This window comes from Dreissena polymorpha, chromosome 13, assembly GCF_020536995.1.
Source record: "Dreissena polymorpha isolate Duluth1 chromosome 13, UMN_Dpol_1.0, whole genome shotgun sequence".
Taxonomy (NCBI): domain Eukaryota; kingdom Metazoa; phylum Mollusca; class Bivalvia; order Myida; family Dreissenidae; genus Dreissena; species Dreissena polymorpha.
This window is the reverse complement of record NC_068367.1, coordinates 49271137-49294105: the sequence shown is the minus strand read 5'-3', so window position 1 is coordinate 49294105 and position 22969 is coordinate 49271137. Positions and strand designations below refer to the sequence as shown.

Below are 22969 nucleotides of genomic sequence, written 5' to 3'. Positions count from 1 at the left end.
CCAAGATTAGCTTGTGCAGTCCACAATGCATGTGTGTGAAGTGTTTTCAAGATTAGCTTGTGCAGTCCACATAGGCTAATCTGGGACAACACTTTCCACTTATATGGAATTTTTTGTTTGAAGGAAGTCTGTTTAAAACATAAATCAAGTCTAATGTGTTGACTTGTCCCTTATAAGTCTGAGGATATTGCTTAGGCCAATCTAGGACCACATGGTACGCACATGCAGTAGGCCCCATTGTCCCAGAGTGCTCCCATTTCATTCTTTTTAAATCTTTTACAATTTCTTTGAAAATTGTCATTTGTTTAGTATGCCCCAGGTAGGGTGGCATATAGCAGTTGAACCGTCCGTCCGTCCGTCCGTCCGAAAACTTTAACATTGGCCATAACTTTTGCAATATTGAAGATAGCAACTTGATATTTGGCATGCATGTGTATCTCATGAAGCTGCACATTTTGAGTGGTGAAAGGTCAAGGTCATCCTTCAAGGTCAAAGGTTAAAAAACAAAATCCAAGGAAAGTAACAAGCTTTAAAGGCTTAATTTCTATTTTATATCATTTGGCAGGTACAGATCATTTTCACAAGGGAAGTAATATTTTTTTAAAGGATATAATCAAAAACAAATTTTAAGGTCAAGGTCATCCTGCAAGGTCTAAAGTCAAAAAATACAATCCAAGGGAAGTATTAAGCTATAAAAGGGAGATCATTTCTAAACCTCCAAATGATATAGTGAAATTTTATTTCAAAGCGGTGCAATAGGGGGCATTGTGTTGCTGACAAACACATCTCTTGTTTTTAAACAAGTCCCTGTCACGTTATACCTTAATACAAGAAATAAACGAGGGCTGTTTGTAAAACATGCATGCCCCCCATATGGGCTGTCTGTTGTAGTGGCAGCCATTGTGTGAATACATTTTTTGTCACTGTGACCTTGACCTTTGACCTAGTGACCTGAAAATCAATAGGGGTCATCTGCGAGTCACGACCAATGTACCTATGAAGTGTCATGATCCTGGGCAAAAGCGTTCTTGAGTTATCATCTGAAAATCATTTTACTATTTCGGGTCACCGTGACCTTGACCTTGTGACCTCAAAATCAATAGGGGTCATCTGCGAATCATGATCAATCTACCTATGAAGTATCATGATCCTAGGCATATGCGTTCTTGAGTTATTATCCGAAAACCATTTTACTATTTCGGGTCACCGTGACCTTGACATTTGACCTAGTGACCTCAAAATCAATAGGGGTCATCTGCGAGTCATGATCAATCTACCCATGAAGTTTCATGATCCTAGGCGTATGCATTCTTGAGTTATCATCCGGAAAACATTTTACTATTTCGGGTCACCGTGACCTTGACCTTTGACCTAGTGACCTCAAAATCAATAGGGGTCATCTGCAAGCATGATCAATCTACCCATGAAGTTTCATGATCCTAGGCGAATGCGTTCTTGAGTTATCATCCGGAAACCATTTTAATATTTCGGGTCACCGTGACCTTGACCTTTGACCTAGTGACCTCAAAATCAATAGGGGTCATCTGCAAGTCATGACCAATGTACCTATGAAGTTTCATGATCCTAGGCCCAAGCGTTCTTGAGTTATCATCTGACAACCACCTGGTGGACGGACCGACAGACCGACCGACAGACCGACCGACATGAGCAAAGCAATATACCCCCTCTTCTTCGAAGCGGGGCATAATAACAAGAGTAGCTAGTATTCAGAACCAGTATTCACATTATTTCTACATGCAACCGATTTAAGTTATGATCAGTTGTGATGACAATTTTAATATTGGTAATGGTTAAATGTGAAATACAAAGATCACTGTTATTGTTTATTAACAGGCAAAATACTTATCATGAAAGAAAAAATGTAATTGTTTAAAACATTTCAAACTTACAAAAATGCATGATAATATTTCACATGTTGAATTAAATATTTAAAAAGTTTTGCATCTTCAGTGCCCCTACAAAGCTTTGTGATTAAAGACCCTGATGATTTCAAGAAAATAAGCGCAGCAAGAATCATATCAAAGAAACACTATGGACGATACTCCCATAGAACACAAACATTCACAAAGTTCTGTCAAAGTATTCCAAATAAGTTGTTAAGCCAGTATGGTTACTACACCAGAGTTGCTACATCAAGGAAGCTGCTAGGCAAGCATGGTTGCTATGTCAGTTGATAAACATGCATGGTTGTCAAGGGTATTCCGTTTCTATGCCAACACGTCCCAGAGACCATTGAGGGTGAAGCCGTCCTTGAGTTTCTCGATTGCCAGCCCCAGTTCCTCGGAAAACACGGGATCTCGGTCCTTGTCCTTGCTCCCATCGGCAAAGTACGCCTGGGGATAAAACAAGGTTACAGGGCTTTTTTTCTTGTTTTGGGGAAATGACCTGGTTTTCCATTTTGGGGGAAAAAAATCAACAAAACTACAAAAGGGAAAGACATTTCCCAAAGTAAGCTTACAATTTGGAGAAAACTGCATCATTTTAAAGAAATTCTCTTAGGGTATGGGGCCTATATAAGGCTGAAGAAGGAAAAAAAGCCCTGGATCATATGATAGGATTTTCATGAAGGGCTAGCTCACTTTGTTAATCAGTGTTCATATATAATAATAAGAGAAGTATCACACTTTTGTAACGAGCAGTATTGATGTTTTAAGATGCATGTCATTGTTTATTAGTCCAGAAGTAGATAATGCTATACTGGTAAAATCAATGTATTTAATTTTTGTAAAATCTTTCCCCCATAAGAAGCAAAGTGAAAATGGCTTTTGCAACCAGAATAAAACGATAACAGCCTGCTAGTAACTCGCAGTCTGTTCAGGTATTATGCTGTTTTCTGCTCATCAGTAACTAATGGTTGGAAATGATGCCTTTAAACTTTGAATTTAGTAAGAAAGGTCTTTAATTAAACTTTCTAAGGGACTACAAAAGTGTCAAAATACATTACATAATGTAAGTTGTAAAGAGTTAAATACGTATCTAAGTGGTAAAGGGTTAAATACATATCTAAGAGGTAAAGGGTCAAAAGTATCTAAGTGGTAAAGGGTTAATCGATAAGAGTGAGGTTTGGGCAAGTCAGTTGACTACTTATCCTAGTCAGTCGGCTACTTCTCCTAGTCAGTCGACTACTTCTAGTCAGTCGACTACTTCTCCTAGTCAGTCGACTACTTCTCCTAGTCAGTCGACTACTTCTCCTAGTCAGTCGACTACTTCTCCTAGTCGGATGACTACTTCTCCTAGTCAGATGACTACTCCTAGTCAGATGACTACTTCTCCTAGTCAGATGACTACTTCTCCTACTCAGGTGACTACTTCTCCTAGTCAGATGACTACTTCTTCTAGTCAGGGGACTACTTCTCTTAGTCAGTCAACTACTTCTCCTACTCAGGTGACTACTTCTCCTACTCAGATGACTACTTCTCCTAGTCAGGTGACTACTTATCCTAGTCAGATGACTACTTCTCCTAGACTACTTCTCCTAGTCAGTCAACTACTTCTCCTAGTCAGTCGACTACTTCTCCTAGTCAGTCAACTACTTCTCCTAGTTAGTCGACTACTTCTCCTAGTCAGATGACTACTTCTCCTAGTCGGATGACTACTTCTCCTAGTCAGATGACTACTTCTCCTAGTCAGATGACTACTTCTCCTACTCAGGTGACTACTTCTCCTAGTCAGGTGACTACTTCTCCTAGTCAGGTGACTACTTCTCCTAGTCAGTTGACTACTTTTCCTACTCAGGTGACTACTTCTCCTACTCAGATGACTACTTCTCCTAGTCAGGTGACTACTTCTCCTAGTCAGATGACTATTTCTCCTAGTCGGATGACTACTTCTCCTAGTCAGGTGACTACTTTTCCTAGTCAGATGACTACTTCTCCTTGTCAGTCGACTACTTCTCCTAGTCAGATGACTACTTCTCCTAGTCGGATGACTACTTCTCCTAGTCAGGTGACTACTTCTCCTTGTCAGATGACTACTTCTCCTAGTCAGATGACTACTTCTCCTACTCAGGTGACTACTTATTCTAGTCAGATGACTACTTCTCCTACTCAGGTGACTACTTCTCCTAGTCAGATGACTACTTCTCCTAGTCAGTCGACTACTTCTCCTAGTCAGATGACTACTTCTCCTTGTCGGATGACTACTTCTCCTAGTCAGTCGACTACTTCTCCTACTCAGGTGACTACTTCTCCTAGTCAGGTGACTACTTCTGCTACTCAGATGACTACTTCTCCTACTCAGGTGACTACTTCTAGTCAGATGACTACTTCTCCTAGTCAGTCAACTACTTCTCCTACTCAGATGACTACTTCTTCTAGTCAGTCGACTACTTCTCCCATTCAGTCGACTACTTCTCCTAGTCAGCCGACTACTTCTCCTACTCAGGTGACTACTTCTCCTACTCAGGTGACTACTTCTCCTAGTCAGTCGACTACTTCTCCTAGTCAGTCGACTACTTCTCCTACTCAGATGACTACTTCTCCTAGTCAGGTGACTACTTATCCTAGTCAGATGACTACTTCTCCTAGACTACTTCTCCTAGTCAGTCAACTACTTCTCCTAGTCAGTCGACTACTTCTCCTAGTCAGATGACTACTTCTCCTAGTCGGATGACTACTTCTCCTAGTCGGATGACTACTTCTCCTAGTCAGATGACTACTTCTCCTAGTCAGATGACTACTTCTCCTACTCAGGTGACTACTTCTCCTAGTCAGGTGACTACTTCTCCTAGTCAGGTGACTACTTCTCCTAGTCAGTTTACTACTTTTCCTACTCAGGTGACTACTTCTCCTACTCAGATGACTACTTCTCCTAGTCAGGTGACTACTTCTCCTAGTCAGATGACTATTTCTCCTAGTCGGATGACTACTTCTCCTAGTCAGGTGACTACTTTTCCTAGTCAGATGACTACTTCTCCTTGTCAGTCGACTACTTCTCCTAGTCAGATGACTACTTCTCCTAGTCGGATGACTACTTCTCCTAGTCAGGTGACTACTTCTCCTTGTCAGATGACTACTTCTCCTAGTCAGATGACTACTTCTCCTACTCAGGTGACTACTTCTTCTAGTCAGATGACTACTTCTCCTACTCAGGTGACTACTTCTCCTAGTCAGATGACTACTTCTCCTAGTCAGTCGACTACTTCTCCTAGTCAGATGACTACTTCTCCTTGTCGGATGACTACTTCTCCTAGTCAGTCGACTACTTCTCCTACTCAGGTGACTACTTCTCCTAGTCAGGTGACTACTTCTGCTACTCAGATGACTACTTCTCCTACTCAGGTGACTACTTCTAGTCAGATGACTACTTCTCCTAGTCAGTCAACTACTTCTCCTACTCAGATGACTACTTCTTCTAGTCAGTCGACTACTTCTCCCATTCAGTCGACTACTTCTCCTAGTCAGCCGACTACTTCTCCTACTCAGGTGACTACTTCTCCTACTCAGGTGACTACTTCTCCTAGTCAGTCGACTACTTCTCCTAGTCAGTCGACTACTTCTCCTACTCAGATGACTACTTCTCCTAGTCAGGTGACTACTTATCCTAGTCAGATGACTACTTCTCCTAGACTACTTCTCCTAGTCAGTCAACTACTTCTCCTAGTCAGTCGACTACTTCTCCTAGTCAGTCGACTACTTCTCCTAGTTAGTCGACTACTTCTCCTAGTCAGATGACTACTTCTCCTAGTCGGATGACTACTTCTCCTAGTCAGATGACTACTTCTCCTAGTCAGATGACTACTTCTCCTACTCAGGTGACTACTTCTCCTAGTCAGGTGACTACTTCTCCTAGTCAGGTGACTACTTCTCCTAGTCAGTTGACTACTTCTCCTACTCAGGTGACTACTTCTCCTACTCAGATGACTACTTCTCCTAGTCAGGTGACTACTTCTCCTAGTCAGATGACTATTTCTCCTAGTCAGGTGACTACTTCTCCTAGTCAGTCGACTACTTCTCCTAGTCGGATGACTACTTCTCCTAGTCAGGTGACTACTTTTCCTAGTCAGACGACTACTTCTCCTTGTCAGTCGACTACTTCTCCTAGTCAGATGACTACTTCTCCTAGTCGGATGACTACTTCTCCTAGTCAGGTGACTACTTCTCCTTGTCAGATGACTACTTCTCCTAGTCAGATGACTACTTCTCCTACTCAGGTGACTACTTCTTCTAGTCAGATGACTACTTCTCCTACTCAGGTGACTACTTCTCCTAGTCAGATGACTACTTCTCCTAGTCAGTCGACTACTTCTCCTAGTCAGATGACTACTTCTCCTTGTCGGATGACTACTTCTCCTAGTCAGTCGACTACTTCTCCTAGTTAGTCGACTACTTCTCCTAGTCAGATGACTACTTCTCCTAGTCGGATGACTACTTCTCCTAGTCAGATGACTACTTCTCCTAGTCAGATGACTACTTCTCCTACTCAGGTGACTACTTCTCCTAGTCAGGTGACTACTTCTCCTAGTCAGGTGACTACTTCTCCTAGTCAGTTGACTACTTCTCCTACTCAGGTGACTACTTCTCCTACTCAGATGACTACTTCTCCTAGTCAGGTGACTACTTCTCCTAGTCAGATGACTATTTCTCCTAGTCAGGTGACTACTTCTCCTAGTCAGTCGACTACTTCTCCTAGTCGGATGACTACTTCTCCTAGTCAGGTGACTACTTTTCCTAGTCAGACGACTACTTCTCCTTGTCAGTCGACTACTTCTCCTAGTCAGATGACTACTTCTCCTAGTCGGATGACTACTTCTCCTAGTCAGGTGACTACTTCTCCTTGTCAGATGACTACTTCTCCTAGTCAGATGACTACTTCTCCTACTCAGGTGACTACTTCTTCTAGTCAGATGACTACTTCTCCTACTCAGGTGACTACTTCTCCTAGTCAGATGACTACTTCTCCTAGTCAGTCGACTACTTCTCCTAGTCAGATGACTACTTCTCCTTGTCGGATGACTACTTCTCCTAGTCAGTCGACTACTTCTCCTACTCAGGTGACTACTTCTCCTAGTCAGGTGACTACTTCTGCTACTCAGATGACTACTTCTCCTACTCAGGTGACTCCTTCTAGTCAGATGACTACTTCTCCTAGTCAGTCAACTACTTCTCCTACTCAGATGACTACTTCTTCTAGTCAGTCGACTACTTCTCCTAGTCAGTCGACTACTTCTCCTAGTCAGCCGACTACTTCTCCTACTCAGGTGACTACTTCTCCTACTCAGGTGACTACTTCTCCTAGTCAGTCGACTACTTCTCCTAGTCAGTCGACTACTTCTCCTACTCAGATGACTACTTCTCCTAGTCAGATGACTACTTCTCCTAGTCAGTCGACTACTTCTCCTAGTCAGATGACTACTTCTCCTACTCAGGTGACTACTTCTCCTAGTCAGTCGACTACTTCTCCTAGTCAGTCGACTACTTCTCCTAGTCAGTCGACTACTTCTCCTACTCAGGTGACTACTTCTCCTACTCAGGTGACTACTTCTCCTAGTCAGATTACTACTTCTCCTAGTCAGATGACTTCTTCTCCTAGTCAGATGACTACTTCACCTAGTCAGGTGACTACTTCTCATAGTCAGTTGACTACTTCTCCTACTCAGGTGACTACTTCTCCTAGTCAGTCGACTACTTCTCCTAGTCAGTCGACTACTTCTCCTACTCAGGTGACTACTTCTCCTAGTCAGTCGACTACTTCTCCTAGTTGGATGACTACTTCTCCTAGTCAGGTGACTACTTCTCCTAGTCAGATGACTACTTCTCCTAGTCAGTCGACTACTTCTACTCAGGTGACTACTTCTCCTAGTCAGATGACTACTTCTTCTCAGGTGACTACTTCTCCTAGTCAGTTGACTACTTCTCCTAGTCAGGCGACTACTTCACTTACTCAGGTGACTACTTCTCCTAGTCAGATGACTACTTCTTCTAGTCAGATGACTACTTCTAGTCAGATGACTACTTCTCCTAGTCAGATGACTACTTCTCCTAGTCAGATGACTACTTCTCCTTGTCAGATGACTACTTCTCCTAGTCAGATGACTACTTCTCCTAGTCAGATGACTACTTCTCCTAGTCAGTCGACTACTTCTACTCAGGTGACTACTTCTCCTAGTCAGATGACTACTTCTTCTCAGGTGACTACTTCTCCTAGTCAGTTGACTACTTCTCCTAGTCAGGCGACTACTTCACTTACTCAGGTGACTACTTCTCCTAGTCAGATGACTACTTCTTCTAGTCAGATGACTACTTCTAGTCAGATGACTACTTCTCCTAGTCAGATGACTACTTCTCCTAGTCAGATGACTACTTCTCCTTGTCAGATGACTACTTCTCCTAGTCAGATGACTACTTCTCCTAGTCAGATGACTACTTCTCCTAGTCAGTCGACTACTTCTCCTACTCAGGTGACTACTTCTTCTTCTCAGGTGACTACTTCTCCTACTCAGATGACTACTTCTCCTTGTCAGTTGACTACTTCTCCTAGTCAGATGACTACTTCTCCTAGTCAGATGACTACTTCTCCTAGTCAGGTGACTACTTCTCGTAGTCAGGTGACTACTTCTCCTAGTCAGACGACTTCTTCACCTGAGTTGCCCAGTGGCTTGACTAGTGTTACATATGTATACATTAAGACTTACATCAAGTTAGCATCACCAATGTATTAAGGATTTTGTCACTACATAATTGAGAAAACATCTATTTAAAGTGCAATGTGAATACTCAGGGGTGTGATTTTTTTCGCGGATCAGCGGATTTCCGCGGATCGGGTTGTCCGGGGTCATTTCCACGAATGGCATAGATTCGGGAAAAAATGGTTCGACTGATTCTGAGTGCGTATTTCAAAAGCGGCCCGAAACTTCAGCGACCGGCGAAAACTCGTCATAATACTCTGGAAATTTCTTCCTAAGCATTTTGAAACGAGCAATGTCATTGGCTGTCGTTTCCGAATCTTCAATTAAAATTGGTCTTTTAAAACGTTTTTCATATTTCTTTGCTGATTTGTTTACAAATGGCACCTTTTTGAAGCGATAATGAAGATTATTGAAGGAACAAACAAATCTCACAAAATCTCGGAGAAAAATAAATTATTGAAAAACACCTTTAAATGGGAAAGGAAAGAAACAACAGTGGATATAAATCAGTGATTCCACTTTCTGAATGGGTACGGAAAATCGACTGTCTTGGTAAGGCTAAACTTAAGTCATATTCCATGTGAAAAAATCATGAACTACAGATCCTGTGGTAAATTATCGTTAGTTGAACACTGTAAAACTGCTGACCTTATTTCGAATTTGAGACATTGAAAGAGCTCAAACGAAAGATTGCCGTCATCGTTCACAGGGATCAGAACACACATTGATTTTGATCACAATTAATACTGGTTACATATGTTAAATGTGATTTTATAAAGGTTTCGATAAATAAATCTTGTTAATAACTTTAAGATGGCGTTTATTACATGTCTGTTTTAAGGTTTGTTATTGCGTTATCTGCGTGATTCCCCTAGTCAAAATCAGTATATAGAATTTCCTCCCCTCAGACTTAACCTCAATCACACCCCTGATACTAAACAAAATGGTTATGTAATTTGGATCCTTTTTAATTAAGAACTAAACAAATTTACCAACTTTAATCTGAATGCTAACACAGGAATACTGCTAAAGATGCTACCAGTAAACTACAAGTCAAAACATATTACAGCAAAGGCATCAGACTGTCCCTCCGTCTCTATCTCCACATCGTCTTGCACTCGTTCTATTGTCAACTCGTCTAAACCTTGAGGCTGAAAAAACATCAGAAATCAGCAGCTGTCTACATATGGCTTCCTATATTGGAACAATAGAAATAATAAGCTATTGAAATTATGGCTTCCTCTATTGGAACAATAGAAATAAGCAGCTGTCTAAATATGGCTTCCTGTATTGGAACAATAGAAATAAGCAGCTGTCTAAATATGGCTTCCTGTATTGGAACAATAGAAATAAGCAGCTGTCTAAATATGGCTTCCTCTATTGGAAAAATAGAAACAAGGCTATTGTCAAGCAATATAGTCACCTACCGGCTCCACCATTGTCAGAAATTCCACAATTTTCAGATTATTTTTTTTGGTTGCCATAGCAACCACAATTTTTGACGTAGGAACAAAATGAAATGACGTGCATAATGTCCATATTGCCATCTATCCATGTTGCAAGTTTCATGAAAAAATATTAAAAACTTTTAAAGTTATCGCAGGATCCAGAAAAGTGTGACTCACTAACTGACTGACTGACTGACAGACAGACTGACAGACTGAGCGCAAATCATAAGTCCCCTCCGGTGAAACTGGTAAGGGACAATAAGCAGCTGTCTAAATATGGCCTCCTCTATTGGAACAATAGAAATAAGCAGCTGTCTAAAAATGGCTTCCTCTATTGGAACAATATACATTGTAAATAAGCAGCTGTCTAAATATGGCTTTCTCTATTGGAACAATAGAAATAAGCAGCTGTGTAAATATGGCTTCCTATATTGGAACCTGTCTCTGGAAAAACCAGGCTTATTCTTAGACGAAACTTTCTGCCTAAACTGGGTTAATGTTAAGAAAAGACTTCCTTTTTACTAAAAAGTCCTTTAAAAAGAAAGGAGTCTACCTTCATTAGCCAGAGTTGACTGCAGAGGCATATCTGGCCCCTGCATTAAGTCTGGCTTTGTCAGAGATCGGCTTAAGAACAGAAGAAGCCATATATACTATGGAAACAATAATGATATGATTGACTGTAAACTAGAACATTTAACATGATGGTTTAGGATTATAGTTAAATATCATTATTATTTCATCAATGTCAATATGAGCCTCGTTCTGTGAAAAAGGGGTTTAATGCATGTGTGTAGAGCGTCATCCCAGATTAGCCTGTGCAGTCCACACAGGCTAATCAGGGACCACACTTTCGCCTAAACTTAAGTTTTGCTGAGAAGAGACTTTCTTTAAACGAAAAATATCATACAAGTGGAAAGTGTCGTCCCTGATTAGCCTGTGTTGCCTGCAAATACTAATATAGGACTGCACTTTACTTACATGCATTAAACCCCATTTTCACAGAGCATGCTCCATATTTATGGGAGGGGGGGGGGGGGGTAAAACATGATTTTCAGTACTCACTCTTTCTTCTTCTTCAAACTCTACACCGAACACTGGACAGGCACTGTACACTTTGTGAAGGCTCTGTATCTCCTTATGCACCTGCTGCAGCTTCTCTACAGGGTCGATACGGAATCCCAGTACGTACCCTCCGCTCTGTGAAACAGACCAACTGGATTTATTGGCATAAATTATGGGCATAATGAAGACAACACGGGCAACTAGCACTTTAAGTTGAGATAGGTTTTAGACATATTTATTTAACACAGTGGTGGAAATAAGCACTGATCTGCAAGCCTTAAATTTTAAATCCAACTTGCTCGGAGTCTTGTTTTACAAAGATGTACTTGCAACATTTTCTTGGTCTTAAGTAATAAGGCGCGGTCAAAATGCTTCTTTCAGTCGCGTTCTGAGAAAACTGGGCAAAATGCTTGTGCGTAAAGTGTCATCCCACATTAGCCTGTGCAGTACGCACAGGCTAATCAGGGACGACACTTTCCGCTTTTATGACATTTTTCGTTCCAAGGAAGTCTCTTCTACACCAAAATCCAGTTAAGGCGGAAAGTGTTGTCCCTGATTAGCCTGTGCAAACTGCACAGGGTAATCTGGGATGACACTTTACGCACAAGCATTTTGCCCAGTTTTCTCAGAACGCGACTCATTTCAATAACTAAGCTTGGTGGACTGAAAAGCCAATAAAGCCTAGCTATAGATGAACTTGAATCTGTTTGTGGATGGAACAACCAAAACTCTCTGCCATTGACATTTGCCACCTGCCAGTTGTCAAGGGACACCATATCAACCACACTATTGTAGAGTTGATCAATTCTAGATCTTAAATATTACCTGCTAAGATCTGTTTTAAATCAACAAATATTTGCTAGCTTTACTGATTTTGGAAAATAAGGTTACAAACCATAAATTGCATGACAAACAATGACACTATGAAAATAAATATAATCATGCAGCTAAGCAGTCTTCAACCAGGGGTTAAAAACAGAAACAAGTAAGTATAAACAACAAGAGTTTATTTTATAAATTCATGATTGTGGGATATGACCCTGCATACCTGCTGAGAGCTCTCCACTACAAGGGCCAACCCAAACTTGGAGTCCCGGATCTTTATGGTTTTCTAAAGGAAAAACACATCATGTATTTGACTACAAAACTTTGTCTCAAACGTTACTAGTACCCAAACACCGCTGTGTCAGCTATGTTCGGGGCAAATAACTAAGGATTAAAAGATTCTTGCTTCTCTTCACTTCAATGTCATAACATATTTTAAGTTTCAGTTTAACGGCTTGAGAAATGCGGAAGAAGTATGCTCCACAATCCTATGCACACAAACTCAACACAATATTGACAGATATACTTTAAAAAAACAACTTCATCTTGCAGGATTATTAAAAAATGTTTTTTATCTTAGTCAAAATTAACAAAACATATTAACCTTTTAAAACAATCTATATTTTAACGTTGATGTTAAAGGATTGTACCGGTTTGTATAATATGACTTAGTATATTTCTACTTAGATCTGTTATCAAAATCACATTTCAATGTTTCATCATGTACAAACTAGTTGGTTGAATGAGCTCGAGGAAATTTAGCTCACATTGAAATTAGTACTCATACAGTGTGCTTTCATAAGTTAGTTCAACTTACCTGTAGTTTAACTGCTTTGTATATTTTCCATCTACTTTGATATGGAGCGATTGCTATTTGATTTCTTACCATGCCTCCTAAGTCAATTAATGACAAACAAACACCGTTTACGCAGTTAACAATTGTTATTACTCAACATATCTGTCTAATAATGAAGTCCAGGCTTTCTAGGTGACTTAACCCTTTCAGTGCGTGAACCGAATTTTGAAGGACTTTGCAAACAGTTTGGATCCAGATGAGACGCCACAGAACGTAGCGTCTAATCAGGATCCAAACTGTTTGCTATTCTGATAGTATTTTTTGAAAAAAATCAAAGAAAATGCTAATTTTAGAAATTCAGCAGACAACATTTTAGCGGACGACAAATTTCCCAGCATGCAAAGGGTTAACACGGTGTCAATCAAAGCTTGTCTTATCAATCAATTGCATGAAATGCACCACAATCTGGGAAAACAGAGCTTAATACATGCGCTTCAAAGGGAGTTACTTTCAATGAAATATGTACTCACCATCTGTAGGTATGGGATGCTAACATTGAATGATTCATTGATGTTTGCATGCCAAACAAGGCGGACATTGGTGATGAAAAATGTGCCCAGGTTACCCTACAACAAGATGAAACTTATTTATTATTTAACCCTTTCCCACTCAGAAGCAAAGTGAAAATGTGCAAACAGCATAAAGCCAGAACAGCCTGCAAGTAACTCCCAGTCTGTTCAGGTTTTATGCTCTTTGCTACTCATCAGTATCATAGGGTTGAAAATAAAGCCTTTACAACTTGAATATATTAAGAAAAGACAAAAGACTTAAATTAAATTTGATTTTCTAAAGGACTTCAAATGCGTCAAAGTGCGTTTCTGTGTGGTAAAGGGTTATGCAGAGCATTAAAATCCTGTGTGGACTTACTTACATGAAAAAATTAGTTTCACATTCAACTCAAGTGTCAAATCAAATATATTCTCTCCTGATTGGCATTTGCATAAAACATTAGAAATATTAAAATACAAAACACATTTGCATTAATGAATTCTAGACAAGTTCTTTAAATCATGGACATGTCCCTTTTTACATCAATCTATTATTATTGATTAGATATTCATCTATAAAAACTCTGATAATTTTTGGTGAATAATTGAGAATAATATGTTTCAAAAATGAATATAATCAAATATTTCACTTTAAAATTATACACACAAGAAACACCAAGGAGCACTGACAAAAATAGCTGGTAATAGTTCCCTGATTGTTGTAAAGATTTCTTGGGAAAGATCAAGCACTAACTCTACATGGCTTCACATTTTATACATCATACTTAATATGGTAGAGTGTAACCTGGTCACTTGAGAGGTTCCAGACCCCGCCCACTTTGTCGTACACCTGTTCCTGTGGCAACAGTCGGAGATTCTTGTTCTGAATAAGAGGACCTCGCAGCTTCAGGTCTCGATAAAGCTTGGACGTCTCATAGGCCCTAAAGAAAACATTAGCGTACATATTAATACTGTATTACATATCAGTAATAGTCCAAGATTCTTTTTGTGAATTAGTAATCTCAATTTAAGTTACCAATACAACATCAAAGTCTCATAAAATTAAGCTCTGCAGAAAACATTAGGAGACATACTTGTAGCTTGCGCTATTAATGTTAGATGAAAAGCATCAATTTGGGCTAAGCATCAATTTGGGCTAAGCAAGAATTTGAACCGTCTGAATTATTCCAAAAGTAGGTCAAGGTCAAAGTCAAAATAAGGTGAGGTGATGTGGATATGTTCAGAAAGTAACAAGAAATGCGTTTGTCAGAAACATTATGTCCCCTTTTGCGCCGCTTTGACTTAGTATTTTTGACCTTTGACCTTGAAGGATGACCTTGACCTTTCACCCCTCAAAATGTGCAGCTCCATGAGATACACATGCATGCCAAATATGAAGTATCTTCAATATAGCAAAAGTTATTGCAAAATGTTAAAGTTAGCGCAAACCAACCAACCAACAGACAGGGCAAAAACAATATGTCCCCCACTATAGTGGTGGGGGACATAAAAAGGGTAATGTCCACGCATCAAAGCTTGATGTAAGCAGTATTGATCAAAATACCGTAATACAGTTTGGCATTAAAGGGACATGTTTCATATAAGGTCAATACCACCAATTATTAAACAGGTCATTTGGCTTAACCAATAATTTGAACCGTCTGCATTTGTTCAAAACTAGGTCAATATAAAGGTCAAGGTGGTATGGGTGTGTAGGTCAAGGTGGTATGGGTGTGTAAGTCAAGGTGGTATGGGTGTGTAGGTCAAGGTGGTATGGGTGTGTTGAGAGTGCTCAAATATAACATTCATGTAAGAATCTAACCTTTGTTGCAAGAGGTGTTGATGTTATATGAAACGTGTCCCTTAAATGACAAACTGTATTATTTTGAAAATATTTTGTTTCACATCCTCAAAATTAAACACATGTTTTAATACTGTTCATCAACATCCCATCATAAAAAATGTTACTGATATTACCAGCCTGACAGTTTTATTATTTAGTAAATAAGTTGTTTTGCATCTGTTAATTCCATACAGTGGTTTAATACAAGTAATAAATATCCCATAATAACGCATATTACTGATAATAACGCGTATTACTGATATAACCAACCTGTGCACTGAAATTACTGTAGTAAAAAGCCGGGGGGAGCCTGGAATCTGCAAGTAAGTAAAGCACAATATGTGTTGCATTTTGAGAAAACTGGGCATAATGCATGGCAAGATTTTCGGTAAGAAGGGACTTCCTTTAAACGAAAAATACCATAAAAGCGGAAAGTGTCGTCCCTGATTAGCCTGTGCAGACTGCACAGGCTAATCTGGGACTACACTTTACGCACATGCATTATGCTCAGTTTTCTCAGAATGCGTCACATATCAAGACATATTCTGATTGAAATATATTGAATTTATTTAAAACAATAATACAGTGGAAACCCTCTAAACGGGATCCTCTCTATACCGGAATACTCTCTAAACCAGAAAAATTGTCTGGTCCCATTTTTTTCCCTATAAAACCATGTGTAAAATATCTCCTCAAGACCGGAATCCCCTCAATTCCGAATACCGGTCATTCTTTGTATCAATATTGGGTAATTAAAAACGTAATTGTAACTCTCTAAACGGCTCAGGGCTGGTTTATTGCACCTCAGACCTAGTGTCAAAAAGTTTTGAATAGCGGATTAAAGATGCGTGAAATTAATAAAGGTGGTCGAAGAATGTGCAGACTGTAAAAATCGCAAAACAATTATAAGATACTTGTCCTGTGATGGTGATATCGCTCAATAGATGTGATAATACTGATTATAATTACTGATAACAAACATAGAGTTCTTTAGTGTGTTTTGTTTTTGATATAGGAGCCGTGATAAATTTTAATAATCTTTATGGTATTTAATTTGGTGTTGTTTATTATAACTGCTAATTTAGTGTCATATAAAATGGTGATTTGCAGAGTTCTTGAAGCAGTTGCATTTAGATATTCATTTAGATTTTCAAATTGGTAATAAAGATAACTAAGACTAAAAATGTCCGAACCTCCTTCTAAGCGATGGCCCGTGGAATTGTGTCTAGAAGACAAAATCAAACTGATAAAAGAGTCAGAGATGTTGCCAAAACCTACACTCAAGACGGGGTCAAAGAAATATCGGGTAGGAAGGTCGACAATCGGGGATATCGTGCGAAAAAAAAGTCGGCGTACATGTTTTTCAGTATGAAAAGGAACTAAATTCAACTTACACATGCATGCATGTATAAAATTGTTTGTTTTTTATGGTGCACTGTTTGATCTATGTTGTGACTAATATTGCGTTCGAATCAACAGATTAAGCGACGTGATTTTCTTATGTGATGCAATATGAATGAATGTAATATATAAATAAACTATGAAAATTTGCTGAAAGTGTTTTTTTCCACATTAGGCTATGTAATTGACTTTCCTTCTAAACCGGAATCCTCTCTAAACCGGAATTTCCTCTCTGTCCCGAGGGTGGACGGTTTAGAGGGGTTCTACTGTAACTATTTAACCTATCTGTATTCCCTTTTGTAGAAAAACTATGTGCTTGACAACAGGCACTTTAAGATACAGAATAGTCTTAAGAAAATGGATTCTTTGGTATCGTGCACTATCTCCAGTCACACAACTTAAGTCTTTTCGGGGTGATGGCAATATAAAAGAGAATCATGTTGAACTCAATGAATATTTATCTGTTTATAGTACTGCTGCAGGTATCATGGTAAAAAACAATTAATATACTTGCCTTCACTACAGAAAACTTGGGTCAAAATAATCCACATACCAGGTTGGTGAAGATGAACTCGAACCTTGTGTTATTGCACTTTGTCAGCACATACAGAGCTTCTGTTGTACCCCGCAGTTTCTAATTGAAAAAACACAGTGGTTTTATTAACTAGAACTTTGTCACAAGCATGAAAAATACTCATCCACCACTTAGTCCGTTGTGCTCAAGTGCAAATAAAAAATCATGAGTGTGTGAATCACTAGGAAAAAAACATCTTGGACATCTTCCCTTTACGGGAAGCTTGAATTTAATGCTTGAAAATGATAACCCATCTTATAACATTTTATGCCACTGCCATGCCCATGCCTGAATTCAAGGCAAATAATTTAGACAAATGTAAGTCATGGAGCACGAAAAAAATGGCCTTGAACATCATCAGTGTACTTCCAGTATTTTCTGACTTCATGGTGATAACATATTACAAGCTTTAACTTAAGCACTTAAGAAATGTGTAGTATTACGCTTCACACACTTATAACATTTTAAATAGAAAATCGACAGAGTGCATTCTATCTACTGCCTCCATGTGGGGTGTTTACTAATAAGTGTATCATTACACATACATTTATAGTAAAACAATCAATTTTAAGCTTAAATTGTCAGAATTTAGTGTTCTCTTTTGTATTTCTGCTTTTTTGCGGTTTCATTTTATTGTAATACATATTTATATACATTTATTTGCCTTTCCAGTGCTTAATATAAAAGATAGCCAGAAAATTTAGTCCAGACAAGCTGGAAAATAATTCACTAGTCCAATTGAGTCGTGTTCTGAGAAAAGTGGGCATAATGCATGTGCGTAAAGTGTTGTCCCAGATTAGCCTGTGCAGTCCGCACAGGCTAATTAGGAACGACACTTTACGCCTAAACTAAATTTTTGCTATGAAGAGACTTTCTTTAAACGAAAAGTATCATAAAAGCGGAAAGTGTTGTCCCTGATTAGCCTGTGTGAACTGCACAGGTTAATCTGGGATGACACTTTACGCACAAGCATACAGCCCAGTTTTCTCAGAACGCGACTCATTTGGTGTTAGATGTACAACTAACGCGCTTACCGACTGAGCAGTCTTGATGGTTGTGTTTACAACACAATTGAATCCTATAGCTGAAATATACAAAGATCATCATAAACAACAGGGCTATTATAAATATGAAATAAACATCACATTTGTATATAACCATCAAAATGACACAAATATTAACAAAAATTAAAACAAAGTTATCAGCCTTTTGATTAAGACACAAGAATCTGAATATGTTAAAGCTCAAATATAATTACACAGAAGTACTTTTGTTTTTTCTTTTATCACACCAATTACATTTACTGATATTACTTCTTTCATATAACCATAAAACTGAATGCTTAAGTGCTTACAATAATCTGGTAAAATAACCAGTGGTGGTATTCCAGAAACATCTTAAGTCATTTCTTAAATAATTTCATTTAAGTTCAAAATTAGAATGCTTTATATTTCTTTATTTAATAAGAAACACATGTTTTTTTTAGCATTCCTAAAATAACATTGGCAAAATGATGTTATTTAAATGTATATCTTGATGCCAATCTATTGCAATATAAAGTGAAACACTTAAGAAAATTTCCCTATTTAAGGATAAGAATAAAATTTAACTTAAGATGCTTCTGTAATACTACACCTGGTATAACTACCGACTGAAAATAATCTACAACAAATTTCCTGCTGGACCCTGTCTAAATCAATAGTACACAAAATAAATAAATAAAAGGACGATGCTTTTAAATGTCAAAACATTATATTTGTTAAAATAAAGGAAGCAAAAGAATAGAAAAACTTACATAGATTTACTCTTGGCATGGACAGTGAATGCCAGATCAGGCGAAGATTGGTCACAACCAGCCGCCCTATAGTGTTCAAGAAATGTTATGTGATATAATAAGAACAGAATTGTACAATGTTATAGCAGTATTTATTCAAGGCTCATCACAAATGCTATACCATAAGTTATAATAAGCTGAAGTTTGACATTGCTGGATCTGGTTTGTAGACCTATAAACATAGTGATCAAGCCATGTAACGATTGCAAAACAACACACTCAAGAGGACATAATACGCATAATGAAGTATAAATAAGTACCTCTTTCTCCATTATTTCCCTTGGTGTCTTCAACAGCATCCATTTTGTCTATCAACTTTTCACCAGGTCTCATCTTCATCTGACTGCAGAGGAAAAGGAAACATTTCAAACAGTTATAAAACATTATTTGCTGAGAAGGACAAAATAATAAAAAACGTGAGCGAGAATTTTATACAAACCATACCAAGAAATAAAACTGCTGTTAACTAAATACATGACAGACACATACAAACAATTTGGAGCAATAAACATAACCCAATCTCCCCATTAGAATTTCAGCAAATAGATTTTGTTTATCAATTTCTTAATCAAATTTCTCTATGCTCTATTCATCAAACAGTAATATTCAGGTACAGGTTTTTCTATTTACATTCTTCTGTAAATTCATTTATGCTCCCTTGGCAGTTCAGTGGCCACACTAGTCGCTAAGAACTTACAGCTACAACTATTCAAACAAGGTAACTGAACCCTAGGTATCTATATATAGTAAGAACGTTCTACTGTTAAGCACTTTTCGAGGTGTGAACGGAAGACTGTTGTAACTCATATTAAATAAAGAAGGAGATACGACAGTTTTCCGTTCAGCCCTTGATTTGTAAAAAGAATATTCACATAATGACAAAAAGCTTGAGGTCTCTTGACTTCAAATGACAGTACAAAAAATTCACATCAAATGACTATTGAAGTCAGATTTATGCAAGACACAACAACTTTAATAATGTTTATTACAACAATTAGACAGTTATTGCCTTTAAATCAGAAGTTCATGAGATATGACTCCCTGTGGGGTTAAATTTGAATTGTATTCTTGTCCATATGCTTGAGATCTCTAGTTTTTAAGTTAAATCTATTTTTATGGTGACACTTAAACAAGACGCAAATCTACAAACAACTTCAACCTCAGACAGCGGCTGCATTTTAAAGCCGCCTAGGGCGGCAAATAATGGGGTGGCTTTTCGGCATTATGAGAAACATAAAAAAGATAAATAAAAAAATGCCGCCCTTTGTTAATCAATGGATTTAATATTTTTTTTAGTAGAGTGAAGCTGTTTTCGCACTAGCTAACATTATATTAAAACATTTTGTATCCCTTCGGACCCTCCGCCGTTACATCAAGTATAATGTAACAAAGTGTCAAGGCATGAGAAAAGCAAATTTTCAGTCATGCAACTTAAGCTGCGACTGTGATACATGAAAACAAATATTGATGCCGAACATTTGCATCTCAAAAAATCAGTATTGGCAGCATATCGTGAAACGGCTAATTGCTTTGGTTAGAGTTCTTGGTGTGCAAAATCTTGCTTTTCGTGGAAAACATGAGAAACTGAACACTTTTGATAACAAAAACTTACTGAAATTTGTGGAATTTCTAGCTTTGTTTAACCCACTTATGGACGAGCATCTTTGAAAGATAAGAGACAATGTGACACTTGTTAATTATCTAGGCCAATGCAATGAAACAAACAAGAGCACCACATAACGGGTGCCACGCTCGGCTACGGGTGCAGTTTTGAATAAATCAAGCTTGTCAGAAGCTTGGGAAAACACTAGTAAGTGCAACTGAAGTTGCAGTCAACTTAGACATACCACCACTTTTCGAATCAGTAAAACCCATTTAAGAAGAAAGAACAAACAACTTGCGTACGTAGGAGATGACAACAAACCTATTCATGTTCAAAAAGACAATTTCAAAATAAACTTTTACTTTGCTGTACTTGACACTGCAATGCAATCAGTTCAAGAAAGATTCACTCTGATGCAACAAATTAGTTCGGTGTTTGGTTTCCTTTATGAGGTTCAGTTTGCAGAAAAAAAACTAGCAATGAAGTTATGGAACATTGCATGAAGATTGAGAAAGCTTTGCAACATGGAGATTCTAAAGAAATTGATGCAGTTGATCTAAGCAGTAAACTGATTGCCATTTTAAGACAAGCTGCACGGTGTACATCGCCACAGGATGTTCTAAACTTTATATTGAAAAATAATCTAAAAGATAGTGTCCCCAATACTGTGAATCCTCTTGACACTTCCAGTTTCTGTGGCTAGTGGTGAGTGAAGCTTCTTGAAGCTCAAACTCATAAAAACATATCTGCGAACATCCATGCTACAAGAAAGACTTGTTGGACTTGGTACTCTGTCAATTGAACATGAAATTGCTAGAGACATTGAACTGATGCTAAATAAAGTTTTAAAATTACATAATATATCATTATACATGTATCTATTCTATTAATTGTAAATACGATTGAAACAAAAGGCGGCACAGCATTCATTTGTGAACGTTAATATTATTTAAACAATTAGTTGCCGTGGGTGGAGGGGGGGGGGCGCAGTGCGACAGGTTCGCCTAGGGTGCCAAATACTTTGGCGCCGGTCCTGCCGCTACCAGATCTTTGGATGGTTGGTTTAGGTTCACACTTTTTAAGACAAATATTCTATGATGAAAGCAACAATTTGAAAAAAAACTCCAGTTCATATTGATTCCAAATACTTATTCTTAATACGAACAGAGATTATTTTGTTGTTAATATTGTTCTAGAACCAAGCATATCATTCTAATTTAAACCAACCATCCAAGGGACCTGTGGTTGCCGGTGTCATTTTGAGAAGTCCAGTAGTGAAATAAGGGGTTTACTAACGACTCGCCCCCTTAACGACTCGCCCCATAACGACTCGCCCCACTTTTTATAACGACTCGCCCCACTTTTATAACGACTCGCCCCACATGTATAACGACTCGCCCCACATAGATAACGACTCGCCCCATCATTACTTATATGGTAGGATTTTTATTTAATTTTGATTTTATTGTGTTTTAAGTCGGAAAAACTGGTGGGGTATTGAAAAAATATCTTAAGATTTGTTAAATTAGAAGTTTGATGAAATTTGTTAAAATGCTTTACTTTAACTTTCACCTTTTTCAGGAACTTTCAACAGAAACTGAAATACTGTATCGCATCCTGCATTATATGTTCAAGATTTCTACACCTGGAATTTTATCAACTCTTGCAATTAATATTATGCGTTACCACAGTAACATAACTATGTTTTTGCGTATATAATATATAACGACTCGTCCCATCATTTTTATTGTTACATTTTTAGCATCTATGTTAAATGTAAACAGTACAGATGAATAGAAAGAGAAATATATAAGAAAAACTTTTTTTGTGTTGATGGTTTATTAGATACTTATGTACTTATATACAACAACAACAACTTATAAAAAAAAGAAAGTTACGCAGTGTGTATAATAATATCAATACATTGATATAATAATATGGAATTAATTGATTTATCACAAATGGTTTCTTGTTTATTTGAAACCATTGCAAATTTTCCGCGGTAATTGTTCACACCTACAAATTAAAAGAACCGCCATTTAATTAGCGTTAAATGTTTATTTGAAACCATTGAAAACTTTCCGCGCTAATTGTTCACACCAAAATTTAAAAGAAACGCCATTTGATTAGCATTTTAAAGTAAAGTTTGTGTGAAAAACACAAAAGGACTGATACGCATTTTTATAGTATGAAAAAAGATTTTTAAAACGTGTGTTGTGTATTCAGATCAACAGGTAATAAATAGGTAGATTTAAGATTATAATGGTAATTTTAAAATTATAAATAAAAAATTATCTTACAGATGAATTGTGTCCGTAAAATTTCTGCAAAAAATAAATTTCGGCAAAGACCTTTTTTCATTTTTCTTACCTTTCAATACCCGTATAT

At 37.9% G+C, this 22969-nt stretch overlaps 1 protein-coding gene across 1 annotated transcript in view; it reads right to left on the bottom strand.

The window, feature by feature from the left end:
* Nucleotides 1–1831: 1831 nt before the first annotated feature.
* The window catches only part of LOC127856121 (Bardet-Biedl syndrome 5 protein homolog), a 22350-nt gene continuing 1212 nt past the window's right edge, over nt 1832–22969 (bottom strand). Inside the window, exons 2-12 of the mRNA XM_052392121.1 lie at nt 19239–19321; nt 18940–19005; nt 18179–18228; nt 17124–17204; nt 15440–15486; nt 14132–14267; nt 13309–13404; nt 12206–12268; nt 11158–11292; nt 9715–9798; nt 1832–2354 (exon numbers count right to left, since the gene is read on the bottom strand). Of these exons, the coding sequence (XP_052248081.1) occupies nt 2229–2354; nt 9715–9798; nt 11158–11292; nt 12206–12268; nt 13309–13404; nt 14132–14267; nt 15440–15486; nt 17124–17204; nt 18179–18228; nt 18940–19005; nt 19239–19321 (967 nt within the window). The 3' untranslated portion in view covers nt 1832–2228. The remainder of the gene's footprint in view (nt 2355–9714; nt 9799–11157; nt 11293–12205; nt 12269–13308; nt 13405–14131; nt 14268–15439; nt 15487–17123; nt 17205–18178; nt 18229–18939; nt 19006–19238; nt 19322–22969) is intronic.